Source organism: Oncorhynchus mykiss, chromosome 2, assembly GCF_013265735.2.
Source record: "Oncorhynchus mykiss isolate Arlee chromosome 2, USDA_OmykA_1.1, whole genome shotgun sequence".
NCBI classification, from domain to species: domain Eukaryota; kingdom Metazoa; phylum Chordata; class Actinopteri; order Salmoniformes; family Salmonidae; genus Oncorhynchus; species Oncorhynchus mykiss.
In genome coordinates this window covers 2,172,501-2,185,494 of record NC_048566.1, presented here as the reverse complement: position 1 = coordinate 2,185,494, position 12,994 = coordinate 2,172,501, and the positions used below count along the sequence as shown (strand labels likewise).

Sequence of the window (12,994 nt, the reverse complement as noted above, 5' to 3'; positions counted from 1 at the left end):
TCAACCCGTCGCTCAATGCGAATAGCGAGTTCAATCAAGGAATCCACGCTGGAAGGAACCTCCCGGGAGAGAATCTCATCCTTTACCTCTGCGCGGAGACCCTCCAGAAGACGAGCGAGCAAGGCCGGCTCGTTCCAGCCACTGGAGACAGCAAGAGTGCGAAACTCAATAGAGTAGTCTGTTATGGATCGATTGCCTTGACATAGGGAAGACAGGGCCCTGGAAGCCTCCTCCCCAAAAACAGATCGATCAAAAACCTGTATCATCTCCTCCTTAAAGTCCTGATACTGGTTAGTACACTCAGCCCTTGCCTCCCAGATTGCCGTGCCCCACTCACGAGCCCGTCCAATAAGGAGAGATATGACGTAGGCGACACGAGCAGTGCTCCTGGAGTAAGTGTTGGGCTGGAGAGAAAACACAATATCACACTGGGTGAGGAACGAGCGGCATTCAGTGGGCTCCCCAGAGTAACACGGCGGGTTATTGATTCTGGGCTCCGGAGATTCGAAAGCCCTGGAAGTGGCCGGTGGATCGAGGCGGAGATGGTGAACCTGTTCTGTGAGGTTGGAGACTTGGGTGGCCAGGGTCTCAACGGCATGTCGAGCAGCAGACACTTCCTGCTCGTGTCTGCCTAGCATCGCTCCCTGGATCCCGACGGCTGAGTGGAGAGGATCCGAAGTCGCTGGGTCCATTCTTGGTCGGATTCTTCTGTTACGGTGCGTGAATGAGGACCCAAAAGCGAATTAACTTAGACAGAGCTTCTTTAATTACCAAACATAGGTAGGCTCAGACGGACCGGCAGATTCCGACAGGACAAGACAAGGTTACAGCAAACATGACGACAGTCTGGTTCAGGCATGAAACACAACAAACAAGAATCCGACAAGGACAGGAACAAAAACAGAGAGAGATATAGGGACCTAATCAGAGGGAAAAAGGGAACAGGTGGGAAACGGGGTGAATGGGTAGTTAGGAGGAGACAAGGCACAGCTGGGGGAAAGAGGAGGAGAAAAGGTAACCTAACAACGACCAGCAGAGGGAGACAGGGTGAAGGGAAAGGACAGAGACAAGACACAACATGACAGTACATGACAGTAGTCTGTTGTGTTAATGGTCTGTTGTGTTAATGTAGAGTTACCAGACTGGGTCCCTGTAGTCTGTTGTGTTAATGTAGAGATACCAGACTGGGTCTCTGTAGTCTGTTGTGTTAATGTAGAGTTACCAGACTGGGTCTCTGTAGTCTGTTGTGTTAATGTAGAGTTACCAGACTGGGTCTCTGTAGTCTGTTGTGTTAATGTAGAGTTACCAGACTGGGTCTCTGTAGTCTGTTGTGTTAATGGTCTGTTGTGTTAATGTAGAGTTACCAGACTGGGTCCCTGTAGTCTGTTGTGTTAATGTAGAGTTACCAGACTGGGTCCCTGTAGTCTGTTCATATCTACTACTGTACCTACTCTGGTATTTATTTGAAAGACATATTTGCGTCCCAAATGGGACCCTATTCCCCATATAGTGGACGACTTCTATTCAGAGCTCTATAAAATATTGCACTTTGTGGTGAATATTGTGTAATATAACTTTTTGAAAACAAGTTTTATTGCCAGCCAAGGACTCTGACAAAGTGTCCGGAGAGAGGGGCCAGCCAAGGACACTGACAAAGTGTCCGGAGAGAAGGGCCAGCCAAGGACTCTGACAAAGTGTCCGGAGAGAGGGGCCAGCCAAGGACTCTGACAAAGTGTCCGGAGAGAGGGGCCAGCCAAGGACTCTGACAAAGTGTCCGGAGAGAGGGGCCAGCCAAGGACTCTGACAAAGTGTCCGGAGAGAGGGGCCAGCCAAGGACTCTGACAAAGTGTCCGGAGAGAGGGGCCAGCCAAGGACTCTGACAAAGTGTCCGGAGAGAGGGGCCAGCCAAGGACTCTGACAAAGTGTCCGGAGAGAGGGGCCAGCCAGGCATTTTGGACATGTGTACTGTCCTGTCCACTGCCAAGCACAGAGATATGGCTGTAATGTTACACTATTGGACCCTGTAGACCTAAGAATTTAGACTGGTACCGTGAGAAGAGGGACAGACTATTATATGTTAATTGGACCTAAAGTTAGACTCCTGATGTCCCCCCACACAGTATGAATCATAAAGGTCTCAGATAAGTAACTCCAGAGAGAGACAGAGAGAGAGAGAGAGAGACAGAGAGAGAGAGAGACAGGGAGGGAGAGAGAGAGACAGAGAGAGAGAAAGAGAAAGAGAGACAGGGAGGGAGAGAGAGAGACAGAGAGAGAGAAAGAGAGAGACAGAGAGACAGGGAGGGAGGGAGAGAGAGAGACAGAAAGAGAGCAGAGAGAGAGAGAGACAGAGAGAGAGACAGAGAGAGACAGACAGACAGACAGCCAGCCAGACAGCCAGACAGACAGACAGACAGACAGACAGAGGGGGAGAGGGGGAGAGGGGGAGATACAGACGGAGAGGGAGAGAGAATCCATGAGGTTAACTGCTCAGTCTTGTGTCTTTGCAGCAGTCCTGGTGTTAGAACCCAGTTGGTCCTACATTTACTTTGGTTTCCCTTCTGGGTTTTACAGTTTTCACTCCGTACTGCCTGGACAGAGACAGGGAGACAGGGAGACAGGGACAGAGGGAGAGAGAGAGTTTTCACTCCGTACTGCCTGGACAGAGACAGGGAGACAGGGAGACAGGGACAGTGGGAGAGAGAGAGTTTTCACTCCGAACTGCCTGGACAGAGACAGGGAGACAGGGAGACAGGGACAGAGAGAGAGTTTTCACTCCGTACTGCCTGGACAGAGACAGGGAGACAGGGACAGAGGGAGAGAGAGAGTTTTCACTCCGTACTGCCTGGACAGAGACAGGGAGAGAGAGAGAGTTTTCACTCCGTACTGCCTGGACAGAGACAGGGAGAGAGAGAGAGTTTTCACTCTGTACTGCAGTCATTTAAGAGTTTATTTGCCAAAAAAAGCTACACTACCAATCTAAAGTTTGAGAACACCTCCACATTCAAGGGTTTTACTTAATTTTTTGCTATTTTTTACATTGTAGAATAACAGTGAAGACATCAAAACTGTCACACCCTGACCATAGTTTACTTTGTATGTTTCTATGTTTTGGTTTTTCAGGGTGTGATCTGAGTGGGCATTCGATGTTACATGTCTAGTTTGTCCAGTTCTATGTTCGGCCTGATATGGTTCTCAATCAGAGGCAGGTGTTCGTCATTGTCTCTGATTGGGAACCATATTTAGGTAGCCTGGTTTTCACTGTGTGTTTGTGGGTGATTGTTCCTGTCTATGTGTTTTCACCAGATAGGGCTGTTTAGGTTTTCGTTACGTTCATTACGTTCTTTATTTTGTAGTGTTTGTATTGATTCGTGTTTTACGTTTGTTTATTAAAACATGGATCGCAATCTACACGCTGCATTTTGGTCCGACTCTCCTTCTCATCAAGAAAACCATTACAGAATCACCCACCACCAACGGACCAAGCAGCGTGTCAACAGGCAGGAGCAGCGCGAGGAGACGCGCAATAAGGATTTCTGGACATGGGAGGAAATCCTCGACGGGAGAGGACCCTGGGCTAAACCAGGGGAGTGTAGCCGCACCAAGGTGCAGCAGGAGAAGGAACAGAGGCTGCACCACCTGGAGAAATGGACATGGGAGGAAGAACTGGACGGTAAAGGACCCTGGGCTCAGCCTGGAGAATATCGCCGCCCCAAGGAAGAACTGGAGGCGGCGAAAGCTGAGAGGCGCAGATATGAGGAGGCAGCACGACGTAGCGGATGGAAGCCTGAGAGGCAGCCCCAAAAATTTCTTGGGGGGGGGCTAACAGGGAGTATGGCTACGCCAGGTAGGAGACCTGGGCAGACTCCCTGTGCTTACCGGGGGGCTAGAGAGACCGGACAGGCACCGTGTTATGCAGTGGTGCGCACGGTGTCTCCAGTGCGGGTGCATAGACCGGTGCGGTATATTCCAGCTCCGCGTGTCGGCCGGGCTAGATTGAGCGTCGAGCCTAATGCCATGAAGCCGGCTCTACGCAGCTGGTCTCCAGTGCGTCTCCTTGGGCCGGCTTACATGGCGCCAGCCTTGCGCTCGGTGTCTCCGGTTCGCCTGCATAGCCCAGTGCGGGCTATTCCACCTCGCCGCACTGGCAGGGCGACCGTGAGCATTCAACCAGGTAAGGTTGGGCAGGCTCGGTGCTCAAGAGCTCCAGTGCGCCTGCACGGTCCGGTCTTTCCAGTACCACCTCCACACCCCAGCCCTCCGGTAGCAGCTCCCCGCACCAGGCTTCCTGTGCGTGTCCTCGGCCCAGTACCACCAGTGCCAGCACCACGCATCAGGCCTACAGTGCGCCTCGCCTGTCCAGCGCTGTCGGAGCCCTCCTCCTCTCCAGCGCTGTCGGAGTCTCCCGCCTGTTTAGCACTGTTAGAGCCTTCCTTCTCTACAGCGCTGCCGGAGTCTCCCGCCTGTTCAGAACTGCCAGTTTGCAAGGAGCTGCCAGTTTGCAAGGAGCTGCCAGTTTGCAAGGAGCTGCCAGTTTGCAAGGAGCTGCCAGTTTGCAAGGAGCTGCCAGTCTGCAAGGAGCTGCCAGTCTGCAAGGAGCTGCCAGTCTGCAAGGAGCTGCCAGTCTGCAAGGAGCTGCCAGTCTGCAAGGAGCTGCCAGTCTGCAAGGAGCTGCCAGTCTGCAAGGAGCCGCCAGAGCTGCCTGTCTGCAGGATGCCGCCAAAGCTGCCAGTTTGCAAGGAGCCGCCAGAGCTGCCAGTCTGCATGGAGCAGCCAGAGCTGCCAGTTAGCATGGAGCAGCCAGAGCCGCCAGTCAGAATGGAGCAGCCAGGGACGCCAGTCAGCATGGAGCAGCCAGGGCCGCCAGTCAGCATGGAGCAGCCAGGGCCGCCACTCTGCATGGAGCAGCCACTCTGCATGGAGCAGCCAGTCAGCATGGAGCAGCCAGAGCAGCCAGTCAGCATGGAGCAGCCACAGCAGCCAGTCAGCATGGAGCAGCCAGAGCTGCCAGTCAGCATGGAGCTGCCAGTCAGCATGGAGCAGCCAGAGCTGCCAGTCAGCATGGAGCAGCCAGTCAGCATGGAGCAGCCAGAGCTGCCAGTCGACCAGACTCTTCCAGATCTGCCAGTCGACCAGACTCTTCCAGATCTGCCAGTCGACCAGACTCTTCCAGATCTGCCAGTCGACCAGACTCTTCCAGATCTGCCAGTCGACCACTCTTCCAGATCTGCCAGTCGACCAGACTCTTCCAGATCTGTCAGTCAGCCAGACTCTTCCAGATCTGCCAGTCAGCCAGGATCTGCCAGAACTGCCAGCCAGCCAGGATCTGCCGGATCCAACTACCTGCCTGAGCTTCCTCTCAGTGCTGAGCTTCCTCTCAGTGCTGAGCTTCCTCTCAGTGCTGAGCTACCTACAGACTGGCCCATCAGTCCCGAGCTACCTCTGTCCCGAGCTGTCCTTCTGTTCCGAGCTGCCCCTCTGTCCCGAGCTGTCATTTAGGAGGGTAACCTATCTAGGGACGCTAAGGAGGTGGACTAAAACTATTATGGAGTGGGGTCCACGTCCAGCGCCAGAGCCTCCACCGCGGACAGATGCCCACCCAGACCCTCCCCTATAGGTTCAGGTTTTGCGGCCGGAGTCCACACCTTGGGGGGGGGGGGGGGGGGGGGTACTGTCACACCCTGACCATAGTTTACTTTGTATGTTTCTATGTTTTGGTTGGTCAGGGTGTGATCTGAGTGGGCATTCTATGTTACATGTCTAGTTTGTCCAGTTCTATGTTCGGCCTGATATGGTTCTCAATCAGAGGCAGGTGTTCGTCATTGTCTCTGATTGGGAACCATATTTAGGTAGCCTGGTTTTCACTGTGTGTTTGTGGGTGATTGTTCCTGTCTATGTGTTTTCACCAGATAGGGCTGTTTAGGTTTTCGTTACGTTCTTTATTTTGTAGTGTTTGTATTGATTCGTGTTTTACGTTTGTTTATTAAAACATGGATCGCAATCTACACGCTGCATTTTGGTCCGACTCTCCTTCTCATCAAGAAAACCATTACAAAAACTATGAAATAACACATATGGAATCATGTAGTAACCAAACAAAAGTGTTAAACAATTCAAAATATATTTCATATTTGAGATTCTTCAAATAGCCACCCTTTGCCTTGATGACAGCTTTGCACACTCCTGGTATTCTCTCAACCAGCTTCACCAGCTTTACCTCTCCTGTAACTGTTCTGTAATACACAGACCACAAGGACCTGCAATACACAGACCACAAGGAGCTGTAATACACAGACCACAAGGAGCTGTAATACACAGACCACAAGGAGCTGCAATACACAGACCACCACGAGCTGTAATACACAGACCCCAAGGACCTGCAATACACAGACCACAACGAGCTGTAATACACAGACCACAAGGAGCTGTAATACACAGACCACAAGGAGCTGCAATACACAGACCACAACGAGCTGTAATACACAGACCACAAGGAGCTGCAATACACAGACCACAACGAGCTGTAATACACAGACCACAAGGAGCTGTAATAGACAGACCACAAGGACCTGCAATACACAGACCACAAGGACCTGCAATACACAGACCACAAGGAGCTGTAATACACAGACCACAAGGAGCTGCAATACACAGACCACAAGGAGCTGCAATACACAGACCACAAGGACCTGCAATACACAGACCACAAGGAGCTGTAATACACAGACCACAGGGACCTGCAATACACAGACCACAAGGACCTGCAATACGCAGACCACAAGGAGCTGTAACACACAGACCACAAGGAGCTGCAATACACAGACCACAAGGAGCTGCAATACACAGACCACAAGGAGCTGCAATGCACAGACCACAAGGAGCTGCAATGCACAGACCACAAGGAGCTGCAATGCACAGACCACAATGAGCTGACGGATCTCCCTCCTGTGACTGAACAGAGACCAAGTGGGGGTCTGCTAAGATGATTTTTATTTTATTTTATTATTTCAAACAATCCATCCATTTTGAGTGGTATGTGTTATGCTAATAAGGAGCTAAGAAAATGGCTTTTCAAGTCCAGGTTATTACTTCTCCAGATGACTTTTAATCAGGCTCCAACAAAAGACTGACTACAGACCCAGACTTGTTAGGGATTGGTGGCTCATTGGATTTCCATCCAGTTCTGAGCCTTTTATCTCTGGCTGCGTAGCAAGTCTGGCTTAGAGCTGTCTGGGTGTGGGCTGGAGGCGTCGGAGTGGAGAGGGAGCAGGCTGGAGAGGGGATGGAGGGTGTATGGCTGCAGGCTGTGTGTGTGGGGGGGCTTTAGAAGGCTGGGTTGGAGGGGGGGGGGGGGGGCTGGAAGAGGAGGGTGGCTAAAGGAAAATGTTGGCTGGGATAGGATGCAGGCAAGGAGAGGGGTGCGGGTTGGAGGGGGACTGGAGTCGGTACGGGCTGAGAGTGGGGGCTGGTGTCTGGGAGAGAGTGTGTAGAGCGAGACAGGCTAAAGGGGGGCTGGATGGAGGGTGTAGGCTGTGTGGAGGATGGAGGGGGGCTGGATGGAGGGTGTAGGCTGTGTGGAGGATGGAGGGGGGCTGGATGGAGGGTGTAGGCTGTGTGGCGGATGGAGGGGGGCTGGATGGAGGGTGTAGACTGTGTGGAGGATTGAGGGGGCTGGATGGAGGGTGTAGGCTGTGTGGAGGATTGAGGGGGGCTGGATGGAGGGTGTAGGCTGTGTGGAGGATGGAGGGGGGCTGGATGGAGGGTGTAGACTGTGTGGATGGAGGGGGGCTGGATGGAGGGTGTAGGCTGTGTGGAAGATGGAGGGGGGCTGGATGGAGGGTGTAGACTGTGTGGAGGATTGAGGGGGCTGGATGGAGGGTGTAGGCTGTGTGGAGGATGGAGGGGGCTGGATGGAGCGGTCAGGCTGTGTGGAGGATGGAGGGGGCTGGATGGAGGGTGTAGACTGTGTGGAGGACGGAGGGGGCTGGATGGAGGGATCAGGCTGTGTGGAGGATGGAGGGGGGCTGGATGGAGGGTGTAGGCTGTGTGGAGGACAGAGGGGGCTGGATGGAGGGATCAGGCTGTGTGGAGGATGGAGGGGGGCTGGATGGAGGGTGTAGGCTGTGTGGAGGATGGAGGGGGCTGGATGGAGGGATCAGGCTGTGTGGAGGATGGAGGGGGGCTGGATGGAGGGTGTAGGCTGTGTGGAGGATGGAGGGGGCTGGATGGAGGGGTCAGGCTGTGGGGAGGATGGAGGGGGCTGGATGGAAGGATCAGGCTGTGTGGAGGATGGAGGGGGCTGGATGGAGGGGTAAGGCTGTGTGGAGGACGGAGGGGGCTGGATGGAGGGTGTAGGCTGTGTGGAGGATGGAGGGGGCTGGATGGAGGGGTCAGGCTGTGGGGAGGGTTGAGTGACCTGGATGGAGGGTGTAGGCTGAGTGGAGGATTGAGGGGGGCTGGATGGAGGGGTCAGGCTGTGTGGAGGACTGAGGGGGCTGGATGGAGGGTGTAGGCTGTGTGGAGGATGGAGGGGGGCTGGATGGAGGGGTCAGTATGTGTGGAGGACGGAGGGGGCTGGATGGAGGGTGTAGGCTGTGTGGAGATTTGAGGGGTCTGGATGGAGTGGTCAGGCTGTGTGGAGGATGGAGGGGGCTGGATAAGGCGGTCAGGCTGTGTGGAGGATTGAGGGGGGCTGGATGGAGGGGTCAGGCTGTGTGGAGGGTTGAGGGGCCTGGATGGAGGGTGTAGGCTGTGTGGAGGATGGAGGGGGGCTGGATGGAGGGGTCAGGCTGTGTGGAGGACGGAGGGGGCTGGATGGAGGGTGTAGGCTGTGTGGAGGACGGAGGGGGCTGGATGGAGGGGTCAGGCTGTGTGGAGGATGGAGGGGGCTGGATGGAGGGATCAGGCTGTGTGGAGGATGGAGGGGGGCTGGATGGAGGGTGTAGGTTGTTTGGAGGACTGAGGGGGCTGGATGGAGGGGTCAGGCTGTGTGGATGATGGAGGGTGTAGGCTGTGTGGAGGATGGAGGGGGCTGGATGGAGGGGTCAGGCTGTGTGGAGGATGGAGGGGGCTGGATGGAGGGATCAGGCTGTGTGGAGGATGGAGGGGGCTGGATGGAGGGGTAAGGCTGTGTGGAGGACGGAGGGGGCTGGATGGAGGGGTCAGGCTGTGTGGAGGACTGAGGGGGCTGGATGGAGGGTTTAGGCTGTGTGGAGGACTGAGGGGGCTGGATGGAGGGTGTAGGCTGTGTGGAGGATGGAGGGGGCTGGATGGAGCGGTCAGTCTGTGTGGAGGATGGAGGGGGGCTGGATGGAGGGTGTAGGCTGTGTGGAGATTTGAGGGGTCTGGATGGAGTGGTCAGGCTGTGTGGAGGATGGAGGGGGCTGGATAAGGCGGTCAGGCTGTGTGGAGGATTGAGGGGGGCTGGATGGAGGGGTCAGGCTGTGTGGAGGGTTGAGGGGCCTGGATGGAGGGTGTAGGCTGTGTGGAAGATGGAGGGGGGCTGGATGGAGGGTGTAGGCTGTGTGGAAGATGGAGGGGGGCTGGATGGAGGGTGTAGGCTGTGTGGAAGATGGAGGGGGGCTGGATGGAGGGTGTAGGCTGTTTGGAGGACTGAGGGGGCTGGATGGAGGGGTAAGGCTGTGTGGAGGATGGAGGGGGCTGGATGGAGGGGTCAGGCTGTGTGGAGGATGGAGGGGGCTGGATGGAGGGATCAGGCTGTGTGGAGGATGGAGGGGGGCTGGATGGAGGGTGTAGGCTGTTTGGAGGACTGAGGGGGCTGGATGGAGGGGTAAGGCTGTGTGGAGGATGGAGGGGGCTGGATGGAGGGGTCAGGCTGTGTGGAGGACAGAGGAGGCTGGATGGAGGGTGTAGGCTGTGTGGAGGACGGAGGAGGCTGGATGGAGGGTGTAGGCTGTGTGGAGGATTGAGGGGGCTGGATGGAGGGTGTAGGCTGTGTGGAGGATGGAGGGGGGCTGGATGGAGGGGTCAGGATGTGTGGAGGAATTTAGGGGGCTGGATGGAGGGATCAGGCTGTGTGGAGGAATTTAGGGGGCTGGATGGAGCGGTCAGGCTGTGTGGAGGACTGAGGGGGCTGGATGGAGGGGTCAGGCTGTGTGGAGGATGGAGGGGGCTGGATGGAGGGGTCAGGCTATGTGGAGGGTTGAGGGACCTGGATGGAAGGTGTAGGGTGTGTGTTGTCCTGTGTGGAGGACAACAGACTGTAGACAGCAGACAACAGACAACAGACAACAGACAGCAGACAACAGACAGCAGACCACAGACAACAGACAGCAGACAACAGACAACAGACAGCAGACAATAGACAGCAGACAGCAGACAGCTGACAGCAGACAACACCCAAAAGCTCAGGAATTTGAGCCAGTCTGCTACAGCAGGAAAATAATCCTTCAGCAACAGGAAACGTGAATTAATATGTGGATTATAATTAATGGACATTTTTTTGTACGAGATTGCTCTCTCCTCTCTTATCCCTCTGTTAAAACATTATTATTCAACAACAACGAGGAAGGGAGAGAGAGAGAGAGAGAGAGAGAAAGAGCGAGAGAGAGAGAGAGAGAGAGAGAGAGAGAGAGAAGGAGAGAGAGAGAGAGAGAGAGAGACAGAGAGATGGAGAGAGAGAGAGAGAGAGAGAGAGAGAGAGAGAGAGAGAGAGAAAGAGAGAGAGAGAGAGAGAGAGAGAGAGAGAGAGAGAGAGAGAGAGAGAGAGAGAGAGAGAAAGAGCGAGAGAGAGAGGGAGAGAGAGAGAGGGAGAGAGAGAGAGAGAGAGAGAGAGACAGAGAGACAGAGAGACAGAGAGATGGAGAGAGAGAGAGACAGAGCGAGAGAGAGAGAGAGAGAGAGAGAGAGAGAGAGAGAGAGAGAGAGAGAGAGAGAGAGAGAGAGAGAGAGAGAGAGAGAGAAAGAGCGAGAGAGAGAGGGAGAGAGAGAGAGGGAGAGAGAGAGAGAGAGAGAGAGAGAGAGAGAGAGAGAGAGAGAGAGAGAGAGAGAGAGAGACAGAGAGACAGAGAGACAGAGAGATGGAGAGAGAGAGAGACAGAGAGATGGAGAGAGAGAGAGACAGAGCGAGAGAGAGAGAGAGAGAGAGAGAGAGAGAGAGAGAGAGAGAGAGAGAGACAGAGAGACAGAGAGACAGAGCGAGAGAGAGAGAGAGAGAGAGAGAGAGAGAGAGAGAGAAAGAGCGAGAGAGAGAGAGAGAGAGAGAGAGAGAGAGAGAGAAGGAGAGAGAGAGAGAGAGAGAGAGAGAGACAGAGAGATGGAGAGAGAGAGAGAGAGAGAGAGAGAAAGAGAGAGAGAGAGAGAGAGAGAGAGAGAGAGAGAGAGAGAGAGAGAGAGAGAGAGAGAAAGAGCGAGAGAGAGAGGGAGAGAGAGAGAGGGAGAGAGAGAGAGAGAGAGAGAGAGAGAGAGAGAGAGAGAGAGAGACAGAGAGACAGAGAGACAGAGAGATGGAGAGAGAGAGAGACAGAGCGAGAGAGAGAGAGAGAGAGAGAGAGAGAGAGAGAGAGAGAGAGAGAGAGAGAGAGAGAGACAGCTGAAAGAAAGAAAACGCCCCAACCTGCCTTTAACCTCAATACAACACATTTGAAATTCAAATGATCAATTTCAGATTTGACTGTCTGGCAAGCCTGCGATCTCAATGTGAAAGCTAGCACTCAGTCAGTCAGTCACTTTCATTACAAATTCACTTTGAAGTGAGAAGGATCGCCTTTGTGTTTCAGAGCTCCTCTAGAGGCAGGCAGGCAGTCAGGCTGGCAGGTAGTCAGGTAGTCAGGTAGTCAGGGAGTCAGGGAGTCAGGTAGTCAGACAGACAGACAGACAGACAGACAGACAGACAGACAGACAGACAGACAGACAGACAGACAGACAGACAGACAGACAGGTAGGTAGGTAGGTAGGTAGGCAAGCAGGCAGGCAGGCAGGTAGGTAGGTAGGCAGGCAGTCAGAAAGACAGACAGGCAGGCAGGCAGGCAGGCAGGCAGACAGACAGTCATGTACCACCCCAGTACCCAGCTCTTTCAACAGACAAGGCAGGCAAGCACCACCCTAACCCCACCTCACCTCCGGCCCTCTCCAGCCCAGCTTGGCAGCCGGCTCGCTCCCTCTCCTCCAGATGGAGACCACCGGTGCCTTTCTGCCATCTATAAAAAGCAGGACAATTACCGCGCAGGTGTTCGTTTGATTCAAAGAGACCTGGCGTGGCCAGAACAGAAAAGCCCGTGATGTTTCGCCTCGTCTAAATGTTACGGTGTGATATTTGAACATTTTTACGTTGCATTACAACTGTAAAGTGAGTGAGCGAGACGGCGTATAATTGCAACGTCTTGTAATACAGCAGTCATTCATAGAAAAAGGGGGGGAAAAAAAAGAGGGTGACTCTGTCTCTATGGTAACTGGGTTACGTTTATCCCTGACCTATACTTATCCCGCGCCTGATGTAAGAGAGGTGGAAGAAGAGATGGAACAATTTGAAGAGCACACTGCGATTCACTCTCCCCAGCTGACACCAGAAGAGAAAGCCTACACAAGCTCTAATTATTTTATGATTTTGTATTTTCTTTGAAAGAAACTAGACCCTAAAGCTTTACTAGACAAGCCTGCATGACAGCTGCCACAATGACAACGTTTCTAACCTGGCCTTTTCTATTGAAAATGGAGAATTTAAAACAAAATAAAGATGTCCTCTGGGTTTGTTGTCGCTGCTGTATCAATCGTCTGTTCCTCTCTTTGAATAAACTGCACGGACCAACAGCGTGTTGTAGTTATGGTGCAGTGTTGTGCACATAGAGCCTTGAATGACATGACATTAACCAAGTGTTCACTCTCTGAAGCTTTATTTTCCTATTCAGCGGAGAGGTGACCAATAACTAACAGGCAGGAAGACTGTAGTAAGGTAGCGACATTACTTTCCCCCAGGCTGGTTGTATATTGTAATAAGATAGCGACATTACTTTCCCCCAGGCTGATTGTATATTGTAGT

General features: G+C 53.6%; 1 protein-coding gene across 1 annotated transcript in view; it reads right to left on the bottom strand.

Moving 5' to 3' along the window:
* Nucleotides 1–7,498: 7,498 nt before the first annotated feature.
* The window catches only part of LOC118944029 (proline-rich extensin-like protein EPR1), an 11,876-nt gene continuing 6,380 nt past the window's right edge, over nt 7,499–12,994 (bottom strand). The window contains exons 2-6 of the mRNA XM_036961504.1: nt 9,400–9,675; nt 9,087–9,280; nt 8,485–8,728; nt 8,159–8,392; nt 7,499–7,999 (exon numbers count right to left, since the gene is read on the bottom strand). Of these exons, the coding sequence (XP_036817399.1) occupies nt 7,499–7,999; nt 8,159–8,392; nt 8,485–8,728; nt 9,087–9,280; nt 9,400–9,675 (1,449 nt within the window). The remainder of the gene's footprint in view (nt 8,000–8,158; nt 8,393–8,484; nt 8,729–9,086; nt 9,281–9,399; nt 9,676–12,994) is intronic.